Here is a 25,868-nt window from a genome sequence, read left to right on the forward strand (position 1 = left end):
CGTTGGCAGCACTGGTTACTGTATTACTACAAGAAATAACCTTTGAAATGGCTCCTCCAAAATATATCCAGTTATACTGTTTTGTATTTTCCTACGGTTATAATAAATACAAGAAGGAAATGTAGAGAAGAAAAGGACTGATTTACGGTTATATATCGGTTCCCCAGTATGTTTTCCCCACCCAAAACCCCGAGTTTCCACTGGGGGTCCCCCATTATCGGAGGATATAGATGTATATATATTTCTGAAACTTAATTTGCGACGGGAACGAGTGTTATTTTCGAAGGGAGCGTAATTTTTCCTATAAGAAAAAGTAGTAGGAATCCTAGGTTACATTGCCATGGAATAAACTACAATGAAACCATATAGGTATATATTTCTGAAATTATTCATTTGCGAAGGGAACGAGTGTCATTTTCGAAGAGCGGAATTTTTTCTATAGAAAAACGTAGTTTTTTTCCCTAGGTTACATTGCCCTGTAATACAGTACAATAATACCGAAAATAATCCAGCAACTAAATTATTCTTAGTCACTTTTAATCATGTAAAAAATAAAACACTGGCAAGCTAAACCCCTTCTACATCGTTGATGCTAATCTAAACAGGTTATAGACAATGTCATAACAGGAATACCTCTGGGCTTATAGCTTCCTGCTTTACCAACTATGGTTGTAGCTTAACTAATAATAATAATAATAATAATAATAATAATAATAATAATAATAATAATAACCAAAATAAACTTAAGCAACCTTCAGTTTCAGGGTAGAAGTTGCTCTGAGGTTTTCCAACCAGACCAAAAGTAAAGAATGTAGGAAATTATACAGAATTACAACATTTATAAACTACGTTACCTCATCAAGGAAACTGAAGTCGTCATTGTCTTCTTCAAACATGGTATGCGTAAAATATGTACCGAAATGTTCTCTGGTTATCAATTTCAATTACCAAAAGTCAGCGCCAATCCGTCGTGTTTACGAAATTGTGTGTGTTAACTGGGTTTGTTCCTTACAAAGAAAAGCAACTTTGATTTTTATGTAACCCACCACAATACATTTAGAGGAAATTTTGGACATAAATCTATAGATATAGTTTATGTATTACTCTATATATTGCATTTTATGGATTGTCGTCGAAATGTAATAGTATAAAGGTAGAAATCATACAAAGAACGTTTCTAAAGGCTTCCAAGAAAATCTACATAAATATCAATCTACTTTCATTTACACATTTTTCATTATGACGATCCTGATACTTCATAATTAATGCTTAACTATGGACGAATTTCTAAGGGTATTCCAAAAACCAATGAAAGTGCCACCATCCATGAGAAGTGTTTTGAGTGAAACCTTAATAACCTCCTGTAGGTGGCAGTAGTTGTATTTGTTGGTGTTGTTATCATCGTCCTGTAAGACATTTTCAGTATTCCTTATTTCTTGCCTGTCTACATGATTTCAAAATGAGTGCCAGACGGTGAGTACTTGTTCCATGGTGATTACGATCAAATGGGAACTCTGTATAGTAAGTAAGCACAGTTGATAGCCGTATTCTAAATTCAAAATTCCAATTTGGGTTTAAGAGGGCTAAACTGTCAATACCCTAAGCATTGTTTCAGTAAACTTTCAGCCTTGTTCTTCTGGTATAGTATTATATGAATATTCAGAATGTCAAAATAAATATGTTGAAGTCATGAGTGGGTACAGCATATCGTGGATTTTGATGATAAATTAGCTTCACTTTCCAGTGTTCTGTTCATCAGGGAATTAGGTTATAATATATATGTTTTGCAGATAGCTGAACCTTTATTAATAATTAGCCTTGCTTATATCGGTTATTACTGAATGTCTTTACCAGAAGAACTATACCAGTACCGATGCCCTAAACACTGAAATTTTACTGTTTCCTGAAAGCTTTAAATGCAATCAAGGTATGAAAACAGGAAAATATGTACTTGTTTTGGACAAACCTAAACTTTATTACTTGTTAACTCAGTTTCCTTTATGTGGAAATTGTTTATTTAGATCTGAAATACATTATTATGAAGCTAGTTTAATGATTTACAAAATATGGTGTTAGCTTGCTGGGAGTAAAGCCATTTTGAAAGGAAACAGGGTTGAGACTTGGTCCTAGGGTATACTAAGGATGCAACAATTTACGGTTTACTAGTCATGACAGCCCCCCCCCCCTTATAGGTAAATAGGTAAGTATATGGCTCCTAGGTTGGGCTAGGTAGGTAACCTTCGGTTAAGTGGTGTTCTTGTGTTTGTTCTGCTTTCAAAATATTTTTCATTGTCATAACTTGGAATTTTAAAGCATCTAAAATGTAAAAACTATGTTTTCCCCTATTATTTACATTCAACCAGTTCAGTGTAGCAATAAATACACCAGAAACACAGAAACACTTATTTTCTTCATTAGGAATATTATGCTATAGTAGATATATACCCAGATTTTAATTACTGTCTCAGTCCATCTGAACCAACTACTGTACATTACAGTGCTTCCAAAACATTTCCTATGAAATATAGATGTTCAATTTTCCTTTAGGACAGGAATATACAGTAGGGGAAATTGGTTGGAAACCAGGAATTTTGTGCAGGAGAAAAATATGATTGAAAAACAGACATGCATTCTTACCTAATTCAAGGTACCCCTAATGCGTTGGACCTTCATCTGATAAGGGGCTTTGCTTCCATTGATCCCCTAACCTTTGCTAGAGGACAAATTTTTTGTAGACTTGAAGATCAGATTTGTTAGATATGGGACTGGACAACTCACCCCATGTCAAGACATCTTGGCCCACATCGAGACAATTCAGCCCGCGGCGTTTTTATTTTATTATCAATTTACTTTTTATTATCTTTTATATGTAAACAATCAGTGCAGTGACTGTGTATAGACTTTATATCATTTATTTACACATGAAAACTTATTTGCACATCAGAAACAATTAAATCAAAACTATTTACAAATAAGAAATGAGAATTTTCAATATTTAACTTAGCCGGTGATTATATAGCTGCAACTCTGTTGCCCGACAGACAACTCTACGGTAAAAACTCGCCAGCGATCGCTACACAGGTTGCGGGTGTGCCCAACAGCGCCATCTGTCGTCCAGATACCCAGTACTCAATGTAAACAAAGACTCAATTTTCTCTCTGTCGAGCCATCGACAAGACGTACTTACTCGCTGTTGCTAAACTGGAGTTTTTTCACAACTAATTGGTGAAGTACTTTATTCTAGTTTTGAGCTTTCGCTATGCAGGTGTTTTATCTTCATCTTAAATCTTGAACTCGTTTTGGATAGATTTAATTATGGTGACAAAGAGAGTATGGACTTTCTTTCACTTTTAAATGGCCGACCCTTCCCTTAGACGGAAGTGTGTTTAGGCTTTTAGTAATTATCTTATCACGTTATAGATTTTCCTCTATATATTTTATATCTCTCCGCCTTTATTAGGCCTCTTCGATTAACTTTCCATTTATTATAAACATATAAAAATAATTTTAATGTTTTGTTTATATAGACCTTTCCTGAGAGTAGGCGGTCCTAACTTGGAAACCGAAGTTAATCAACGTTGAGCCCTTTATATCGTAAATAGCTTTTAAAGAGCTAAGGATTTAAAACTTTTTAAATGTAATATTTTATGAAAGAATTTCTTTGATAGTCTTCGTACTGTTTTCAAAGATGAACTAACGTTTAGTTTATTTATGCTACGCAGTTGTTGACGTTCAGGACGTTCAACATGCGCTCTATCGTTACGATAGAGAGAGAGTGTATCACGGTTTCACTTTGCAGTAAGAGTAAATCGATTCTGACGTTTTGTTCATTCTTTCTTAGCTTAAATGTTTTAAATTCTATTTTAAAGGAACTTTTTATTTGAAAAACCTTTCAGTTTTTTCCTTTAGTCAAATAACATGTTTTTTTGACGAAATATAATTGGGCTCTTCTCTTAGGTGCGAAATCAAGAGAGAAAGAGAGAGAGAGATAGAGACGGAGGGAGAGAGAGGAGAGAAAACGTTCCGTTCAAGCGGGTAACGTTGTTCTCGAGTTACTCTCGTCCCTAGTCGCTGTACGGGGAGGAAGGATAAAACGTTTTTAGTTTTTTATTCTCGTCCCCAGGCTATGTGCGGTGAGAGATTGAAAACGTAGTTATATGAACTAGTGTTTAGTCTCTTTCCCAGCCACTGATTTTTTTATCTTAAAATATGTTTTCTGTTTTTTGCTGGTATTAATGAGCTTGCATTATACGACTGATTTCGCAATTACTACCTTTTAATGAAGGGTAGAATTGCGTGTTTCAGGTAGAAATCAGTAAAAGTTTCGATTTCAGTGAAATAAGTGCAAAACAGAAAATCGAAATGATGTGCGCAAAGTGTTACAGTGTTGCGTCCGAGGGTTCGTCTGTTCGTGCCTGTCGTTCACCTAGTCCGGGACCTCTTGCATGCTCCCAAGCCCAGGGGAGAAGTAATGTCAAACGACTTATGGGTTCGAGAGGCCTTGATCAACGAACAGACGTTTTCCCTCTATGGTATCGGGTGTATCTTACCAAGATCTCCCCTACCATAAGACGAGAGAGACGTTGTTTCTCCTCGTCATCCGAAGGCTTTTCGCATAAGAAACCTGTCACAAGGTTTCGAAGCCCTTAAGCGAAAGTCAGTCCTTTCAGGACAGGTCCAGCGTCCTGGTTACAACCATTAGGACAGCTCTGACCCTATGCAGTCATCGGATAACTGCTCGCCGCCTAACAAAAGCGTAACACAGACTCCGAGAGTCTTTTTTTGTTGGCAAAGTGTTACGGTCACAGACGTTACCCTCGTCTCTTACCACAACCATTTCCGTTGATCCTTAATGGGTTGTATGGCAAGACATGCAGTATATGCTTACCTCCCTTATGGAAGACTATTCTGCCGATTAGTCCGTTGAGTCTAGCCGTTTATCTCATCGATATCCTGGCTTTCAGCCAACCTAACGTTCCTTTGTGCTTACTGTTGACGTTGGCGTAGCTTAGTCACGTCAGTCAGGTTGTTTAGAACCACACTCGATGCGGTCTCGTGTGGTTTTTCAGCCGCATTTGGACGTTAGGCCACTTGCTGATGCTCCTGTTGACGTTCAAGACGTTCACTAACAATCGGAGTTGACTTGTTTTGACGCTGTGCATCAACCTCCGCATTCTAGAGTTGTTTTGACTGCTCAGTCTAGGCAGTCAAAGCAGTCTCAAGTGGACGCTGTGCGTCCTCACGCACCTGTTGTGGTTGACAGTTCAGTTGTTGACAGTTCACAGACTGTCAAGCAGTTACATGACGTTGCGTTCTGGTCCGCTACTAATGCACCAGTGAGTGTGGACTCTGCTTGTAAAGCATTGCCACCACGGTAGGTCTCTCCCTTGCTTGAGACTCAGCTTTTATCGGACAAGGTTCCTGTAGATGAGGAAGTTGCTGTTCCCCCTCCTACTGATATTCCCTTGAGGACTCTGTCAGATGGAGAGGAGCCTAAAGCTGCTTAGCCTCCTATGGACTTTAATTAAATCATGATGATTTTTTCTAAGGATCTTTGTCCGGATCTTTTTGTAACTGCTGCTCCTCGTTCGCCTAAACGTCAGAGCTTACACTAGGCCTAGCTACTTCGAAGCCGTTGTTTTTAAGCTAGTGCTCTCTCGCTCTCCTAGAGAGCTTTACGTTGGCTAGGCGACTGGTTTTTCACCAGGAGGAGTTTGGGGGATACAGCCTTTGCTTTCCCTTCTTTTAAACTGGTTTATAGAGCGAGAGTCTGATATGACACGAGAGAAGTTCTCGGCTTGGGAGTTCATGCCTCTGCCCAGATAGACTTCTCAATTCTTGTAGACTCTCCCTGGCGCCTGGCCAGGAGACGCTCCAAGTTGTTTACAGGTCAACTTCACAGCTGTTTTCGAGCCTTTGAAGTTTTGCTGTACAATTATGTCATGCATAACAAGGCTTTCAGGGATGGTACAAAAGCGGTACCGCCTCAGTCGCTAACCCCGTCTGTTGCCACACCTGCTCCCGTAGACCCTAAATGGGCTTTGCTGCAAGACATGCAGTCCAAGCTTGCGTCCTTGATAGAGGAGTTTAATGCGGAGAAGGTTGCTACCGAACCTTCTGGCCAACAACCTTCCAACCGGTCGGTTGTGCGCCCTGTTGACGCTGAGGTAACCTACTTGCGTCTGCCAGTTGAGGTGGTTCCTCCACCGATGCGACCCAGTGTGGGTTGCCAGCCGCACGTTGACGTTAAGCGACGCTCGGAGGTGGTTGTTGACGTTCAGGACGTTCAACAACCAGCAGAGGTGACTTGTTTTGACGCAGTGCGTCAACCTCAGCAACCCGGTAGGGTGTTGACTGCACAACCCAGACGGTCTAGACAGTCTCGGGTTGACGCTGTGCTTCCTCGCGCATCCATGGTTGTTGACAGTTCACAGACTGTGCAGCAGTTCCATGATGTTGCGTCCGGCTCCGTCACGCATCCACCAGTGCGACCGGACTCAGCGAGCCAGACGTTGCCCACTCCGTTGCCGTTTCCTCATCAGTTTTCGGATGAGGAACCCTCTGATGAGGACGTTGCTGAACAACAAGACGATCAGCCCCCAGAATAGATCAAGCCCTGCTATCCATCCAGAAGATGCTTAAGAAGGAACGCTGCTCAGTCAGGCTGTGGATGAGTCTGGTAGGGACGCTGTCATCCGTGGAACAATTTGTGTCACTAGGAAGACTACACCTCCGTCCTCTTCAATACCATCTAGCTTTTCACTGGAAAAAGGACAAGACGCTAGAAGCGGTCTCGATCCCGGTTTCCGAAAAGATAAAGTCTTGTCTGACTTGGTGGAAGGACAATATCAACCTAAGAGAGGGTCTTCCCCTGGCTGTTCAGACTCCCAACCACGTTCTCTTCTCGGACGCATCGGACGTGGGCTGGGGCGCGACACTAGACGGTCGGGAATGCTCAGGACTGTGGAACTCGAGTCAGAGGAGCATGCATATCAACTGCAAGGAGCTGTTGGCAGTACATCTGGCCTTGAAAAGCTTCAAGTCTCTCCTTCGAGGCAAAGTGGTGGAAGTTAACTCGGACATCACCACGGCCTTGGCGTACATCTCCAAACAAGGAGGTACCCACTCACTGACGTTGTACGAGATCGCAAGGGACCTGCTCATCTGGTCAAAAGGTCAAGACATCTCCCTAGTAACGAGGTTCATCCAAGGCGACTTGAACGTCATAGCAGATTGTCTCAGTCGGAAAGGGCAAGTAATTCCAACCGAATGGACCCTCCACAAGGATGTGTGCAAGAGACTTTGGGCCACTTGGGGTATAACCATCCATAGATCTCTTTGCAACCTCGCTGACCAAGAGGCTTCCAATCTATTGCTCTCCAGTCCCGGACCCAGCAGCAATACATATACAGTAGATGCTTTCCTCCTAGATTGGTCACATCTGGATCTCTACGCATTCCCACCGTTCAAGATTGTCAACAAGGTACTGCAGAAGTTCGCCTCTCACGAAGGGACAAGGTTGACGTTAGTTGCTTCCCTCTGGCCCGCGAGAGAATGGTTCACCGAGATACTTCGATGGTTAGTAGACGTTCCCAGTAGTCTTCCTCTAAGGGTAGACCTTCTACGTCAGCCACACGTAAAGAAGGTACTCCAAAGCCTCCACGCTCTTCGTCTGACTGCCTTCAGACTATCGAAAGACTCTCGAGAGCTAGAGGCTTTTCGAAGGAAGCAGCCAGTGCGATTGCTAGAGCAAGGAGAGCTTCTTCCTTTAGAGTCTACCAATCGAAGTGGGAAGTCTTCCGAGACTGGTGCAAGTCAGTTTCTGTATCCTCGACCAGTACCTCTGTAGCTCAAATAGCTGTTTTTCTCTTATACCTGAGAAAAGGACGATCCCTTTCAGCTCCCACTATCAAGGGCTACAGAAGCATGTTGGCATCGGTCTTCCGGCATAGAGGCTTAGATCTTTCCAAACATAAAGATCTGCAAGACCTCCTTAAGTCTTTTGAGACCACCAAGGAGCATCGTTTGGCTACCCCTGGATGGAATTTAGACGTGGTACTAAGATTCTTCATGTCAGACAGGTTGGAGCCGTTACAATCAGCCTCCCTGAAAGATCTCACTCTTAAGACTTTTCCTGGTATGCTTAGCCTCGGCTAAAAGAGTCAGTGAGATTCATGCCTTCAGCAAGAACATAGGATTTTCGTCAGAAAAAGCCACTTGTTCGCTACAACTTGGTTTTCTAGCCAAAAATGAGCTGCCTTCTCGGCCTTGGCCTAAATCTTTCGATATCCCCAGCTTATCGGAGATCGTAGGCAATGAACTAGAAAGAGTCTTATGCCCTGTTAGAGCTCTTAAGTTCTATTTAAAGCGTACTAAACCTTTACAAGGCCAATCTGAAGCTTTATGGTGTTCAGTTAAGAAACCATCCTTGCCTTTGTCAAAGAATGCTTGGTCAGACTTTATCAGATTGTTAATACGAGAAGCTCATTCACATCTGAGTGAGGAAGACCGAACTTTGCTTAAGGTGAAGACGCACGAAGTTAGAGCTGTAACAACTTCCGTGGCCTTTAAGCAAAATATATCTCTGCAAAGTATAATGGACGCAACCTATTGGAGAAGCAAGTCAGTGTTCGCGTCATTTTACTTGAAAGATGTCCAGTCTCTTTACAAGAACTGCTACACACTGGGACCATTCGTAGCAGCGAGTGCAGTAGTGGGTGAGGGCTCAACCACTACAATTCCCTAATTCCATACCCTGTTAATCTTTCTCTTGAAATGTTTTTATTGTTGTTTTTTGGGTTGTCCGGAAGGCTAAGAAGCCTTTCGCATCCTGGTTGATTTGGCGGGTGGTCAAAGTCATTTCTTGAGAGCGCCTAGATTAGGGGTTTTGATGAGGTCCTGTTGTATGGGTTGTAACCCTTGATACTTCAGATCCCAGGGGTCGATCAGCATCCTAAGAGGATCGCGAGGCTCCGTAAGGAAGACGTACTTAAAAGGCAGAGTAATTGTTCAAGTCGACTTCCTTACCAGGTACCTATTTATTTTGTTTTTGTTATTTTGATAACTTCTAAAATGAAATAAAAACTCTTAGCTCATAAAAGTGTAAACATATATTGCTGGTCTCTACCCACCCCCCTGGGTGTGAATCAGCTATATAATCACCGGCTAAGTTAAATATTGAAAAATGTTATTTTGATAATAAAATAAATTTTTGAATATACTTACCCGGTGATTATAAATTAAAGGACCCTCCCTTCCTCCCCAATAGAGACGCAGTGGGACGAGGAGAAAATTGAGTCTTTGTTTACATTGAGTACTGGGTATCTGGACGACAGATGGCGCTGTTGGGCACACCCGCAACCTGTGTAGCGATCGCTGGCGAGTTTTTACCGTAGAGTTGTCTGTCGGGCAACAGAGTTGCAGCTATATAATCACCGGGTAAGTATATTCAAAAATTTATTTTATTATCAAAATAACATTTCACATAGAAATTTAAAAAATGAGAAACAATATGTATACATCAATAAAAGGCGAAATATTTACAATGACTGTATATAGACTTTATACAGTAGCATTACTCGGTGTCCATTCGAATGACCAGCACATGAGTGTTTCACACGATTTCAGAAATTTAGATCTCACAACTCATGGCATGTCGCCTCTTTCCCAGGGATACTGTACTCTGGCATTATACTGGCTTTTGTAGACAATTTAGGGAAGTGATAATAACAATTATGAGATCTAAACTGTGCCTTATATATCCCTTGAAAATGATATATCACCATTAGTTATAACAGCTACATTTATCAAACAAAACTTTATGATACATTGATACAGATGATTGCCTGTCAGTGACTTACTGCTACTTTGTTACTGTATTTTAATTGCCTGTATGTTATTCATCCTCATCATCTCCTCCTACGCCTATTGACGCAAAGGGCCTTGGTTAGATTTCGTCAGTCGTCTCTATCTTAAGCTTTTAATTCAATACTTCTCCATTCATCATCTCCTACTTCGCACTTCATAGTCCTCAGCCATGTAGGCCTGGGTCTTCCAACTCTTCTAGTGCCTTGTGGAGCCTAGCTGAACGTTTGGTGAACTAATTTCTCTTGGGTAGTTACTAATTTAAAAAAAGGAATATTAATATTATTACAGGCTAAGCTGTAATCCTAATTGGAAAAAAAGGATGCTATAAGCCCAAGGGCTCCAACAGAAAAAATTAGCTCAGTGAGAAAAGGAAACCAGGAAATAAATAAACTACAAGAGAAGTAATGAACAGTAATAAAATATTTGTTCCGTAATTGGAATACAAACCTACGCTATTTATAAGGGTATTACTTTCGGCAAAGCTGAAAGGACGAGCCATTAAATTTTAGCGAGGGTTAACTACCCATTCCACTAGTTAGCAGTGGGTAGTTAGCTACCCCCTTCACTCACATACCTGTTACTTTACTATACTTTTGGCTTGGAAGGAGCGTGATTGTTGCCGCTCTTCCTCCTCGCTTATTTTTGGACTGCCATTAATCTTTGTCTTTTTAACTTATGTTTTCTTTTATATATACTGTATATATGAAAACATTGTTAATGTTTTTATATGTATATTGTAACCTTTCTTTACAGTGAATGTTCGATCTTGGTTTGCTGTTTCTTTACAAAAGACTATGCTCCCCTTTATGCTGAGTTGACTCTTCCTATGGGGGTGAAGCAAAGTCCGAGGCAAGTCTCCTGCAAGTGATCACCTCTCTCGTTCGCAAGAGGCCACTCATAGAGACTCCTCTGCGGAGGCCTGCTGCTGCTCATCAGCTTGCTGATCCTCCGGCTCTTTCAGGGGTTCTTCACCTTGGTCATTGAGCCCACCGTACTCCTCCGCTGCTTCGCCTTAGAGGTGCTCCTTCGCCTTGGGCGAAAAATTGCCTCTTCGGCTCTTCAGCCTCGTCATTGCAGCTCTCCTCTTCAGGCGAGCCTTATCGTTCAGATTCTACTAGTTCCTGACCTTCGCCTGTTTCTTCTGTCTCGCCTGGTCGTCATTGAATCCTAGTTCGTGACGCACCGTCGAGGTCTCATTCGCCAGCCTCTCCCTGGGGATGTTCTCTCCACCAAAGGGCACATCCCATCTTCAGATAATCATTTCGCTGTTCGCCGACCAGCTGCTCTCCGATCCCGAACCTTCTGGAGCTAGCTTGCCAATCGCCAATCTAAAGTTACCGATCGCCAGCTCACTGAATACCGATTGCTAGTTTGTCTTTCACCGATCGTCGACCTCCAGTCTCGCCGATCGCTGATCTCCAGCTCACCAATAGCAATCGTTAGCTTGCCGATCACAGATCCCTGATTTTCAACATGCTGATTGCTAGCTTGCCAATCGCCAGCTCATCGATCGCCAATCGTTAGCTCGTCTTTCTCTGAATTCTAGCTCATTAATCGCTGATTGCTGGCTCGCCGATCACTGATCGTTAGCTCTCCAATTGCTCACTCGAATGTCGCCGATCACGAGCTTGCCGATCGTTAGCTCACCAATCGCCATCTCTTCGATCATCGAACCATACTGCTGTTCCTCAGCTTATCCGATCATCTGCCAGGTCATCTATTTTGCGGCACTCCGATCTTCAGCATGGCGAATCACCAGCGCATTAATCACCAGCCTACCTTGCAAACTCAATGATCGCCGATTACCATGCTGGTCTCCAATTATCTTCTTGTGCTTTCGACAATTCTCGATCTCTAGCTCGCCGATCACCTATTGCCAATAGGCATCTCGCTGACCGCCTTACGCCTGTGATCTCAGACTCTCCTTGGTCTTGTCATTCGCCAGCCTTATGGTGCTAGTCAGACAAATCTCGCCACCTGTTCATCAACTCATCAACGAACTCCGGTTCATGACTCTCCAACTAGTTCTAACCACTCGGTCACTCATCCTTTGATATCTTGTCAGCATGTGGCCATTTGACTCTGGTTAACCACTCGCGGACTTATCCAGCTGTTCACCATTCACCTTCAGCTCTTTGATCACCGATTCAACCCATCGATTGACTGCAGATTACTGCTTGCCAACTGACCAGGCAGTCATCAACTGCTCTTCAGGCCCCATCCGTTCGCTGTTTACCAAGGGTAAGCTTTTCGCCGCTCGCTGTTCACCGGCAGTTTGCCACTCAGCAGCCCACCAGCAACCTTCAACCACTCACTAGTCACCCTCTGCCCATCGTTCCCTAGAAAGATTGGAAGGCAAACGACTCTCTCCTCGCTGCTCGCCATTCACCATCGCGCTGATCCACTAAACGATTGGCAGGCGATCGGCATTCCTCATCAGCAGTTTGTCGACAGGTGACTATTCGCGAGCACTCTTTGACTTCACAGCAGCCATGAAAACGAGCCCTTGACCATCGTCAGCGTTCACCATAATGGTGCCGTTCTAAGGAACAGTATTACCCCCGTCAGGGCGTCCAAGGTAAGGTCAAGTGTTGCCATGCCCATTTCTTCATCAGTCTAGACTGATTTCTCTCTTAGGGAAGAGTCCTTATCCAACTCTTTCCGGCCTTCACTCATTGAGGAAGTCCCGAGAGAATAGTCTCGAAACCTGGGAAGGATTCTATCGTTTCCTCTACAGGTGACCAACGTAAGGCTGTTACACCTAGACCTTTGGTACTAGAGGCCGCCTTCTCTCCGAGTAAAGAGTGTAGGGACACTTAAAAAGTCCTCATCGACGACTACAAATCCCGCAGAGGGAGTCAAGCCGTCCACATCTTGCCTCTTCAGGAACGACAAAACAGGACTGCAGTAATGGAGAACAAGGTGTCTAAAAATATCCCTTTTCTGCCAAAGGCTCCAAGTCCTCGCGTGTAGAGAAAAGGCCACTCGGGACTGAACCCTGGACAATCTCCATGATACGTTCAGGGTATCGCGTTCTGTTCACTCCTCTCTCCCTCCACTGGTCAAGACTCCTGCGTGAACGAGCTCCTATGTGAAGGGATTCGTAAAGGAGCTGGCCCTTCGGACTGAAGTCCACACCATGTTGGAGGTTGGAGAAGGTTAGACAAACAGTAAGACCACTGGTCTTCATGTTCATGCTGTACTTAAAGGATGCATACTTCCAGATCCCAAACCATCCATCTCAAGGAAGTATTTGAAGGTGCTGTGCTTCGGTCTCTCCACAGCACCCCAGGTCTTCATGAGAGTGTTCACCCCAGTGTCATTATGGGCTCATAGAACTGGCATCTGTCTTGTATGTTTTCTGGACAACTGGTTGATTTTAGCAGACTCGGCGGCAACCCTTCGTTAGCACCGAGACAAACTTCAGAGGCTTTGCCAAGATCTGGGGATCATGGTAAACCTCGAAGTTATCCTTACTTCCCACTCAAAGACTGGTATACTGTACCTAGAAAGGATAATAGACACCAACCTCCACAAAGACTTCTCATCAGATGACAGGGTAATGAGGCTGAGGAAGGTCGTGAGACCTTTTTTCAAACAAGAAGAGCTCCCAGCTCAGAGGTGACTATGTTTTCTCGGATACCCATCATCTCTGGCTCATCTAGTTCTCAATGGTTGCCTAAGGATACGATCCCTCCAATGGCAGCTAAAGTCCAACTGGAATTAGGCTTTCGATTCCCGGGACATTCTGATCCCCATGGAAATAGAGGAACGGACAGACCTCGAGTGGTGGGTGGCAGACGAGAATCTACTGATGGGTGTTGATCTTCTCGTCCTTCCCTCTAACTTGATGATGTTTTCAGACACATCAAAAGAAATGGTGGGAGGGGGAGCATATGCTGCATCACATGACCTCAGGATTTTGGTCAGAGTTTGAAAAGTACATTCACATAAATCTCTTGAGGAAGGACATCTACCTGTCCCTTCAAAAGTTCCATCAGTTCCTAGTGTTTCACTTGGTACTGGTAATGAGCGACAACACCACAGTAGTGGCTTACATCAACAAGCAAAAAGGTACTTTTTTGCAGCCCTTATTCCATCTGAGATGGGCAAAAGTCCACTCGGTCTCACTATCAGCTCACTAGGAATGTGCTTGCCGACAAACTGAGCAGAGCAACTCAGTTAGTGGATACTGAGTGGTCTTTGGATCATCCAGTAACATCCCTGAACTTCTGAGAGGATTTTCGCAACAAGTTGCGAAGACGATGTCTGGATATCTGTGAAGATCGTTAGCATCAGTCTACCTTGCAAAGTGGAACGTTTTCTATGGTTGGTGTCTTGGATGGGGAATTTCTCCACCCGATACCACTATTCCAGCAATAGCGGAGTGCCTCGGGAATTTACAGTTGGAAATGCGCCTTTCAGTTTCGGCAGTAAAAGACTATTGCCTTTAAACTGAAAGGAGTAGACATTTCCTCATCACTAGAACTTCCCTCCTCATACGGAGTTACGAACTTAACTGTCCTCAGTCTGAAGTGAGACCTCCTCCTTGGAACGAGGTTTGAGTTCTTCGGTCTCTAAAAAGGCTTCCCTACGAACCATTACGCCATGCAACAGATCGCCACCTTACATGGAAGACGGTGTTCTACTCACCTTGGCTTCGGCTAAACAAGTTAAAGAACTTCATGGTCTTTCGTATGACATTGCCCATTCAAGGGGATAGGGAGAGGTAAGCTTCAGCTTCGTTTCCGAGTTTGTTGCCAAGACTCAGAATCCAGGGGAATCAGATCCTAGGTTCGATTCCTTCTGGATAACGAGTCTCCATTCTGTAACCATCGATCCAGATCCTCTGTTACAATGCCCAGCGAGGAGTTTGAAGCTTCACCTCAAGAGAACAATAACAGCTCGTCCCTGTGTGCCTTTGCTCTTTGTCACCACTGGGAGAAATAAGAGGAGGATCATGAAAAACACCATCTCAGCCTGGATTCGCAGGGTCATTAACCTTGCGATGTATCCAGATCCTCCTCCAACACGTCGACCCAGAGCGTACGATGTCAAGGGCATAATTACGTCCCTGACCTTCAAAAGACATCCACCCTCCTAATGGGTGAGTCATCCCTATAAATAGCGTAGGTTTATATTCGACTTACTGAACAAATGACAAATTTAGAAGTACAGTACAGGTAATTTGTATTTTTCCTAACGATATAAACCTGTAGCTATTTATACAGATTTTCCTGCCATCCCAGTCCCCCTTGAAGTCTTATCTCCAAGCAAACTGAAGTAGAGTCACAGTTGTGTGAGTGAGTGAGTAGCTAACTACCCCCCCTAACTCCCACTAACTAGTGGGATGGGTAGTTAACCCTCGCTAGAATATAATGGCTCGTCCTTTCAGCTTCGCCGAAAGTAATACCCCTATAAATAGTTAAAGGTCTGTATCATTAGGAAAAATTATTTTTAAGTTTTTCATTTTAAGAACAGTAAGAACATTAAATTAGATTTGTTCCAACACGGAGTACTTACCTCGAACTACTTTCTTAGGAATATCTGGGAGCTCCTCCTTAACTGACCAAGAATTTTGCGTAGTTCCCCCTCTTTCCGTTACTTTGTCGGGGCGCTCCGGGGCGGAAGGATACTCTCCCCGAGGCGACCCGGGGTCAGCGCGCGAGGGAGCGCTGCTATGTCTGAGTCGCCAGTAAGCATCTGGTCGCAGCATAGATATCATCTCGCCGCGCTCTCTCACTTATCCCGTCCGATCCGCCTTGTGTACCTTTGTGTTCTCCATCACTTGCGCACCACGTCTTCCTTGTGTTCCTTATCCTTTCCTTGTGTACTTGTGTTGCTTGGGTGTTCCGTTTTTCCTTAATTATGGAATCTCAGCTGGTAAGTCTTGCGGGGCCTGGCTGTCCAGGACAGATGTCGACCCGCACACGATGTGTGCCTCGTGTAGGGGCAATAAGTGCTCCCCTGCCTCCACGTGTCCCGAGTGCGAGTCCTGGCCATAGCTACAGTGGTCCTTGTTCGCCACTAAAAAGAAGAAGGCGCCCAAACGGTCTCCCAAGAAGGTGGGCCTCACCTCGCCATTGACGTCACCCTCAGCGCCCTCAGAGAGAGGTTCTTCACCTTCACCTACCCAGAGTAGGGGACGAGGTAAGTCCGTTGCGGGGAAACGGCCCGTTGTCGTTCTCCATGAGTCTGATATCAGGGATTCTGTCTGTGTGGGGATTGCGCAGACGAGTGGGGGATCTGCTAGCTAGTGTGGCGGAAGTGTGTGCCGTGGATGAGGTCCTGGTGCCCGCAGGACCCGTCTCCAGTGAAGACCCGGTGTGGGGGAGGCCAGAAACAACTCCTATCCCTCCATCGTGGCAGTGCTTTACAGGTACAGCGGGTTCCAGGCACAGCCGTGACAAAGAAAGGAGGGCCACGTGTTCATCGGATCCCGACTCCATTGTTTGGACAGTGCCGAGGACGCCCTTCAGGTTTCCCATGCGCCAAGAAGAGGAGTTTGAGTGCTGGTTTGCCTCTCGGGGCGCACTTCGCACGTCCCCGGCCCCCTCAGCAACGCTTCCGTCGGACTTTCTGCAACCCGTTACCCCGGTATCTAGACCGAGGGCCCTGAGAAGAGTAGTGGAAGAAACGAAGGACTCCGACAGCTCCTCCTCCTCGTCCTACAGCTCTTCCTCGTTGGAGGACTCCAGCGACCGGGACACTAGGAAGAAGAGGAAGAGATCCAGAAGGATGGAAGGAGCGCTCCTACGCAAGCCCTGCGAAGAAGAAGGCGAAATCTACGAGGAGAAGGAGCAAGAAGAAGAGTTCCTTCAGGAGGAAGTTTGTCAGAGTAGCTTTTCCCCCTTGCGGGTTGAGCAGGTCGGCTGCCACTCCAGTGCCTGCCTTGGTGGCTGCTGGAGCCGCTTCCGCGACCTTGCCCAGTGTCTCTTCGGCTCCGCCCGCCCATCGGGTGCAGCCGTTGGCACGCTTTTCCTTGCCCTTGCCCATGCCCGGCAAGTCATTATTATTATTATTACTATCCAAGCTACAACCCTAGTTGGAAAAGCAAGATGCTATAAGCCCAGGGGCTCCAACAGGGAAAAATAGCCCAGTGAGGAAAGGAAATAAGGAAATAAATAAATGAAGAGAACAAATTAACAATAAATCATTCTAAAATAAGAAACAACGTCAAAACAGACATGTCATATAATAAACTATCAACAACATCAAAAACAAATATGTCATAAATAAACTATAAAAAGACTATGTCCGCCTGGTCAACAAAAAAGCATTTGCTCCAACTTTGAACTTTTGAAGTTCTACTGATTCAACCACCCGATTAGGAAGATCATTCCACAACTTGGTCACAGCTGGAATAAAACTTCTAGAGTACTGCGTAGTATTGAGCCTCGTGATGGAGAAGGCCTGGCTATTAGAATTAACTGCCTGCCTAGTATTACGAACAGGATAGAATTGTCCAGGGAGATCTGAATGTAAAGGATGGTCAGAGTTGTGAAAAATCTTATGCAACATGCATAATGAACTAATTGAACGACGGTGCCAGAGATTAATATCTAAATCAGGAATAAGAAATTTAATAGACCGTAAGTTTCTGTCCAACAAATTAAGATGAGAATCAGCAGCTGAAGACCAGACAGGAGAACAATACTCAAAACAAGGTAGAATGAAAGAATTAAAACACTTCTTCAGAATAGATTGATCACCGAAAATCTTGAAAGACTTTCTCAATAAGCCTATTTTTTGTGAAATTGAAGAAGACACAGACCTTATATGTTTCTCAAAAGTAAATTTACTGTCGAGAATCACACCTAAAATTTTGAAAGAGTCATACATACTGTATTTAAAGAAACATTATCAATACTGAGATCCGGATGTTGAGGAACCACCGTCCTTGACCTACTTACAATCATACTTTGAGTTTTGTTAGGATTCAACTTCATACCCCATAATTTGCACCATGCACTAATTCTAGCTAAATCTCTATTAAGGGATTCACCAACCCTAGATCTACATTCAGGGGATGGAATTGATGCAAAGAGAGTAGCATCATCTGCATATGCAACAAGCTTGTTTTCTAGGCCAAACCACATGTCATGTGTATATAGTATAAAAAGTAATGGGCCAAGAACACTACCCTGTGGAACACCGGATATCACATTCCTATAATCACTATGGTGCCCATCAACAACAACTCTTTGAGATCTATTACTTAAAAAATCAATAATAATGCTAAGAAACGACCCACCCACTCCCAACTGTTTCAGTTTGAAAACAAGGGCCTCATGATTAACACGGTCAAAGGCAGCACTAAAATCAAGGCCAGTCATACGAACTTCCCGACCACAATCAAGGGATTTCTGTACAGCATTGGAGATTGTAAGAAGGGCATCACATGCTCCAAGGCCTTTACGAAAACCAAATTGCAAACTAGGGAGTAGATGATTACCTTCAGCAAACCTATTAAGACGTTTTGCCAGAAGACGTTCAAAAACTTTAGATAATATGGGAGTTATGGAAATTGGGCGGTAATCAGTGGGACTTGAGCTACCACAAACACATTTACATAGAGGAGTAACATTACCAATTCTCCAACTAGTGCTAAAAGCTCCTCTTCTTGCTAACTTGCGCAAAATAACAGATAACTTTGGAGCTAAGAAATCTGCTGTCTTTATAAAAAACAAAGGAAAAATACCATTTGGGTCTACACCTCCATAAGCATCAAGGTCCATCAACAGAGCTTTAATCTCACGAGATCGAAAAGCTAAACTAGTTAGTTTAGCCTCAGGAAAACAGGAATGAGGAAGTTCAAGTTTTTCATTACTCTGTTTACTGTCAAAAACATCAGCCAAAAGGGTTGCCTTTTCCTTTGGACAGTGAGTGACTGAGCCATCTGGTTTAAGTAAAGGAGGAACTGTTGCATCTACACCAAAGAGTGCAGATTTAAGGGTAGACCACCATTTATGTTCCTGAGTTGTACCAGAAAGTGTTTCTTTTATGGTTAAATTGTACTCCTTTTCAGTTGAGGCATAAACTCTCTGAGCAAAAGCTCGAAGCTGAGTATAGTTGTTCCAGGTCAAATCTGATCTGTTACCCTTCCAAAGTTGATAGGCCTCCTGCTTCTCCAAAAAAGCACGTCTACAATCATCATTGAACCACGGTTTGTCCTTCACTCGGTACCTTAGCACACGAGAAGGGATACGCCTATCAATTATGTTGACTAGATTCTCATTCAAAGGGACAACAGGATCTACACTATTATATAATTGTGACCAATTCAAGCACAAAAGATCATGTAAAATCCCATTCCAGTCTGCTTGGGATTTCATATAAATTTTACAAGAATATGATATATCAGGGACAGGCTGCTCAGTCTTCACTAATAATGAAATCAAGGCATGATCAGATGTCCCGACTGGAGAACCAACCTTACCAGTTATAACGCCAGGGGAGTCAGTGTATACGAGGTCCAAGCAATTACCAGACCTGTGAGTAGCTTCATTTATGATTTGCTCACAGCCTGATTCAGAGGCAAAGTCTAAAGCTCTTAAGCCATGGCGATCGGTAGGAGAGATAGAACTTAACCACTCCCTATGGTGAGCATTAAAATCACCAACAAAGACAAAAGAAGCCTTTCTATCATCTTCTTGTATCTTAGCCATAATGGTAAGAAGACAATCGAAGATAGAATCATCCATGTCTGGATTCCGGTAGATCGAACATAAATAAAAGTTATGCCTGCCACAAACTTTTATTACCTGAATCTCATGACATCCACATTGATAGCAGGACTTATGAGAAGCAGGGTACTCGGTCCTAATATACACCGCCATTCCCCTGGCCCTAGGGATGGCATCACGTTTCAACATTATTGGCTTCTTAAAACCAGTTATAAGGAGCTCAGATGAGTGCCTCATATTAGAAACCAAAGTTTCTGAGCACAAAAGAATATCATACTGTCTGGACGCAACTGTAAGGTCTTGGATATTTGCATGAAGACCACAAATATTGCAATACAGAAGACGACATTGACGAAATCTAGGACGTACTGGTCCTGGATTTCGCTCAATGTCTCCAGACAGCATAAGAATTAATAGAAATAAAAAAGACATATCATACTTAAAAACTAGATTAACAAGAATTATAACAAAAACAATATGTACAGAATTATAAACAAAGTGATTGATGATACCCATAGACTATAGTAAAAAGTCGGAAAAACTGGTCAACATGGAGGAGCCGATACACCATGCAAGGCTAAATACCCTCCAGGATAGCCACTTCAACTGAAGGGAGGACAGTAAGGATGGTTTTGAGAAGAAAAAGAATCAGAAAAAGGAAAAGACAACCTCTTGATAAACCACCAGGCATCCATGGCCCTTCTATTAAGCCTGCCCAACACACCATTTCAAAAAAACAAGAGGAAGAAAAAAAAAATAAGATAGAATAGTGTGCCTGAGTGTACCCTCAAGCAAGAGAACTCCAACCCAAGACAGTGGAAGACCATGGTACAGAGGCTATGGCACTACCCAAGACTAGAGAACAGTGGTTTAATATTGGAGTGTCCTTCTCCTAGAAGAGCTGCTTACCACAGCTAAAGAGTCTCTTCTACCCTTACCAAGAGGAAAGTACACTGAACAAATTGCAGTACAGTAATTAACCCCTTGGGTGAAGAAGTGTTAAGTATCTCATTGTTGTCAGGTGTATGAGGAAAGACGAGAATATGTAAAGAATAGGCCAAACTATTCTGTGTAAGTGTAGGCAAAGAAAAAATAAGCCGTGACCAGAGAGAGGGATCCAATGCATTACTGTCTGGCCAGTCAAAGGATCCAATACCTCTCTAGTGGTAGTATCTCAACGGGCGGCTGGTGCCCTGGCCAACCTACTACCTACCATCCGTCCTACAGGGACAACTGCGGATGAGACCCAGCAGCTCGGCTCCCAGCCGCTTTGTCGCACCGGCTCCGTCCAAGTTACGGAAACTGCCGCTACCACTACTGTCAAGTAGTTCCCTGTGGATTTACCGGGGAGGGGGTAGACCCATGATGGCTACCCCCGCCCCGGCGGCTCCAACCGTGACGGAGACAGCCGCTCCATCAACCCGACAAGAGGGAAGGGATACCTCCGCTCCCACGGACTTTCTGCAGCCCGTTACCCCGGTATCTAGACCGAGGGCCCCGAGAAGAGTAGTGGAAGAAACGGAGGACTCTGACAGCTCCTCCTCGTCCTACAGCTCTTCCTTGTCGGAGGACTCCAGCGACCGGGACACTAGGAAGAAGAGGAAGAGATCCAGAAGAAGGAAGGAGTGCTCCTACGCAAACCCTGTGAGGAAGAAGGCGAAATCCACGAGGAGAAGGAGCAAGAGGAAGAGTTCTTCCAGGAGGAAGTTTGTCAGAGTAGCTTTTCCCCTTTGCGGGTCGAGCAGGTCGGCTGCCGCTCTAGTGCCTGCCTCGGTGGCCACTGGAGCCGCTTCCTCGATCTTGCCCAGTGTCTCTTCGGCTCTGCCCGCCCGTCGGTTGCAGCTATTGGCACACTTTCCCTTGCCCTTGCCCGGCAAGTCATCGGCTTCATCCGTCCTACAGGGACAACCACTGATGAGACCCAGCAGCTCGGCTCCCAGCCGCTTTGTCGCAGCGGCTCCGTCTAAGTCCCGGAAACTGCCGCTGCCATTATTGTCAAGTAGTTCCCTATGGATTTCCCCGGGAGGGGATAGACCCATGACGGCTACACACACACACACACACACACACACACACACACACACACACACACACACACACACACACACACACACCCCAGTGGCTCCAACCGTGACGGAGACAGCTGCTCCATCAACCTGACAAGAGGGAAGGGATACCTCCGCTCCCATGGATCCCTCCATCCCTCCTTGTTCCAGGATGCTTCCGACACAGAGGTGCAGGTGGTGGAAGAGTTACTAGACACCCGCAAGTGTTCCCCGGACGAGGTGTCCTCTTACAGGAAGGTTCTGGCCCTAATTCGGCACCACCACAGGCTGGACGAACCACAGCCCTCATTGGAGCAGGCTTGGCTTCCAGGTTTGGGCAGGATGGTTGACAATCCTATGCAGCAGAAGCCATCCTTGACTCTACCCTTAGCGCCCGACGTTGCCCTGGGCATGGAGCACGTCGATCGGTTTGTTGCGGGGCCTAAGAACTCCCCAAGAGGCCAAGGGTCCTTCAAGCTCCTGCCTGGACTGAGGACCCAGAAGAAATTTTATGTGCCAGATGGTCGTCACTCAGGGCCCCGCACACTGGAAGAAGCCGTCGCAACCTTGAACAAGGGCAATACGGATGAGAGGAGCCTTACTGCCCCAGTGGTTTTCTCACAAGCGGAAGCCGCCATGATGGAGGACACCTCTCAGGACATGGTCAACATGACCTCATAGTTGGACTGGTGGGCGTGCACCCTAGCAGGGTTCCGGTTAGCGCACGACCTGTCAGTCCCAGAGAACCAGGCCCTGCTACAAGAGCTTATCCGTTCGGGGGGGAAGGCAATGAAGTTCCTCACCTTCCAGTCCCTGACCCAGACGGCAAACTGGGTTCTGAGGAGGAGGGACACAGTACTGAACAGACGGCCCCGTAGACTCCCCGAACGGGAAGCTAAATTCTTGAGGAATGCACCGGTGTGGGGCTAGACCGTGTTCCCCCCTTCAGGCGGTGGCTGATACTTTGGAGAGAGTGGGTAAGTTGAAGAATTCGTCCGAGCCCAGGCAGCCGACGACAAGACGTCCTTCCCACAGGAGACCATCAGCAAACGGGGCCTACCCGCCTACGCCTCCGGCTAGACAGGAGGCCTCCTCACCTTCCTGGCACCAATCTCCACGGCCCTCCCGCAGGGGAAGTGCCCCAGCCCAGGCCTCCTTTAGGCAGAAATATTCTGGCTCGAGGAGAGGCCGTTCTAACCGTCTCCCCAGAAGGAGATAGGCCCCCCACACCTTCCCATGCCTCAGGTGGGGGGATGCCTCAAACATTATTGGCAAGCATGGCAAGACAACGGGGCGGACCCCTGGATTGTGACAGTCCTCAGAGAGAGATACAGAATTCCCTTCCTAGCGGAACCGCCCCCTCTGATCCCCGAACATCAGGCAGAATGGCTGGCACCCAAGGATCCCGAGAAGAGAGCATCCCTGCAGGGGGAAGTAGCAGCCATGTTGAGCAAGGGAGCTTTACAACCTGTCCAGAAATCATCCCCAGGGTTCTACAGCAGGCTCTTCCTGGTAGAGAAAGCTACGGGAGGCTGGAGGCCAGTCATTGACCTCTCGGCCCTGAACAAGTTTGTCAAGAAGACCTCCTTTAAGATGAACACGCCGAAGTCGGTACTGGTAGCCTTGAGAGAAGCGGATTTCATGATGTCTCTAGATCTCAAGGATGCCTACTTTCAAATCCCCGTACACCCCTCCAGCAGGAAGTTCCTCAGAGTGAAATGGGAATCCCAATCCCTGCAGTTCAAGACCCTCTGCTTCGACCTGTCAACAGCACCTCAGGTGTTCACGAGGGTGTTCACACTGGTGTCAGTCTGGGCACACAAACAGGGCATCAAGCTGATCAGATACCTCAACGACTGGTTGCTGCTTTCAGCCTCAGAGGCAGTCTTAAAAGAGCAGGGCGTGAAACTTGTGCAGTTCTGCAGGGACCTGGGGATTACCATCAACCTGGCAAAGTTCCAGTGAGTCCCCTCCACTAAGATGACGTACCTAGGGATGGTCCTGGACTCCCAGTTGGTGAAGGCGTTTCCCTCCCAGGAGAGGCTGAGCAATCTAGACCAAGTGATTCGCCCATTTCTAGCAGACACTCCAATGAGAGCCAAGGATTGGCAGAGACTCGTGGGACACCTGATCTCATTGGTAAAGTTGGTTCCTTAGGGGAGGCTCAAGCTGAGGCCAGTCCAGTGGAATCTGAAGGACCTCTGGTTGCCGTGGGAGTCCCCGCAGAATGTAGTCAGGATGACCCCGGCCGCCAAGAACATGCTCCTCTGGTGGTCCGACAGGAAGAACACACTGAAAGGGATACCGTTCGCGTCCGTTCCTCCGGAGATGCTGCTCTTCGCGGACGCATCAAAGGAGGGGTGGGGAGCCCATCTTCTCGTAGAAACAGCAGAGGGAAAGTGGTCCCTAGAGGAAAAGACCCTGCATATAAACCTGCTCGAATTCATGGCAGTGCATAAGGCCCTCGCGATGTTCACCCATCTTCTTCGGGGAAACTCGGAAGTCCTCATGTGCGACAACGCCACAGTAGTGGCATACATAAGAAGCAAGGAGGCCTGAGATCAAGAGAACTGTGTGCCCTCGCAGCTCAAATCCTGGAATGGGCCGAAAAGAACCACATCCTGCTTACAGCCAGGTTCATTCCGGGAAAGAGGAACGTTCTGGTCGACGGACTCAGCAGGACAGGGCAAATAGTAGGGCCGGAATGGTCTCTGCACCCACAGGTGGCACGGGAGATTCTCCAGTTGTGGAGCTCACCAGTGATAGACCTGTTCGCCACGAGGCTCAATGCACAGTTACCCGTCTTCTGATCTCCGGTGCCAGACCTGACAGCAGCGTTCGAGGACGCCTTCCAGCACTTGTGGGATGGTCTCGACGTGTACGCCTTCCCCCCCTTCAGGATCCTCAGGCAAGTACTCAACAGTCTAAGGCAGTCAAGGGCTACAAAGATGACTTTGGTAGCGCCCTGGTGGCCGGAGAGGGAGTGGTTCGTGGATCTGCAGGACCTGGCCACTCTTCCTCCATGGCCCCTTCCAGCAAGAGAAGATCTGTTACGTCAACCACACTTCCGAAGGCTGCACGAAAACCCCCAGTGCCTGAGGCTACACGCGTGGAGGTTATTAAGCGCCTGCTAAAGAAAGAAGGATTCTCGGAGAAGACAGCTTCCAGAATGTCGGGGTATCTCCGAAAGTCCTCGTGTGTAGTGTACCAGGCCAAATGGGCCACATTCGTGAAGTGCCGTGCCACATAGAATCTGCGGCCCTTAGACGCTTCAGTCCACAGAATTGCGAACTTCCTGGTTCACTTAAGGGACGACCTGGGAGTCTCCATTCCAGCCATCAAAGGAGTCCGTGCAGCACTGGGGCAGGCTTTCCAACTCAGAGGCATCAACCTAGGGGCGTCTCACCACATCTCCATGCTCATCAGGAGTTTCGAGCAGTCTTGTTCCCAACGCGCCTCTAGGGTTTGGCAGTGGGACGTGGCCAAGGTACTCAAGGCTCTGTCAAGGCCTCCCTTTGAACCCCTTAGGGACATCCTAGATAAGGACCTCACCCTCAAGGCAGTGTTCTTACTAGCTCTAGCCTCAGCCAAGCGGGTGAGTGAGCTCCACGGTTTGTCCTTCGAAGTCTCGCACTCGAAAGGGTGGAAGGAACTGTCATTTAAGTTCTTATCCAAGTTTGTGACCAAGACCCAGAACCCAGCAGTTGCGGATCCTAGGTTCGAAGAGTTCGCAATCCCAGCAATTCCCCACTCTGACAGCCTGGAAGACCTGCTTTTTTGCTCAGTGAGAACAATCAGGAAATACCTTAGTAGGACAGCCAAACTCAGACCAGCCATCAAAAGTTTGTTTGTCTCTTCAGGCCCAGTCAAGAAAGCCGTGTCTAAGAACACGATCTCGTTCTGGCTGAGACAAGTTATCAAGAGGGCTTACGACAGGGATGGATCCGCGGTCTCGGGGACCCCGCGACCCCATGATATTAGGGGCTTTAGCACTTCCTTAGCTTTTGACACCAATATGGCAGTGGGCCAAATCATGTGAGCAGGTACTTGGACCAGACAATCCACCTTTACGGCCCATTACCTGAAAGACTGTAGGAGGAAGTCCTTGGACGCCTTCTCCATTGGGCCTGTAATTTCAGCCATGGAACAAGTTTAGTGGTTTAAGGCCCGGGTAGACCGTGGGAAGTAATCGCAAGCTGTGGAAAACCATGTCTGGATTATATATAAAGGTGAGTTGTCTAGGTAGAATTTAACGTGCTTTCCCCGACTC

At 45.9% G+C, this 25,868-nt stretch overlaps 2 protein-coding genes across 4 annotated transcripts in view; one reads left to right on the forward strand and one right to left on the reverse strand.

The window, feature by feature from the left end:
* LOC137616406 (uncharacterized) overlaps positions 1-1,208 on the reverse strand; it is a 96,178-nt gene extending 94,970 nt beyond the window's left edge. The window contains exon 1 of the mRNA XM_068346132.1: positions 855-1,208. Within this exon, the coding sequence (XP_068202233.1) occupies positions 855-896 (42 nt within the window). The 5' untranslated portion in view covers positions 897-1,208. The remainder of the gene's footprint in view (positions 1-854) is intronic.
* Positions 1,209-1,349: 141 nt separating this feature from the next.
* The window catches only part of LOC137616404 (tyrosine-protein phosphatase non-receptor type 11-like), a 284,273-nt gene continuing 259,754 nt past the window's right edge, over positions 1,350-25,868 (forward strand). The window contains exon 1 of one of the 3 annotated variants that reach the window (XM_068346127.1): positions 1,350-1,473. In XM_068346127.1, the coding sequence (XP_068202228.1) occupies positions 1,460-1,473 (14 nt within the window). In that variant the 5' untranslated portion in view covers positions 1,350-1,459. The other 2 variants (XM_068346125.1, XM_068346128.1) reach the window with 2 other exon arrangements.

This window comes from Palaemon carinicauda, chromosome 22 (genome assembly GCF_036898095.1).
Source record: "Palaemon carinicauda isolate YSFRI2023 chromosome 22, ASM3689809v2, whole genome shotgun sequence".
Lineage (NCBI taxonomy): Eukaryota > Metazoa > Arthropoda > Malacostraca > Decapoda > Palaemonidae > Palaemon > Palaemon carinicauda.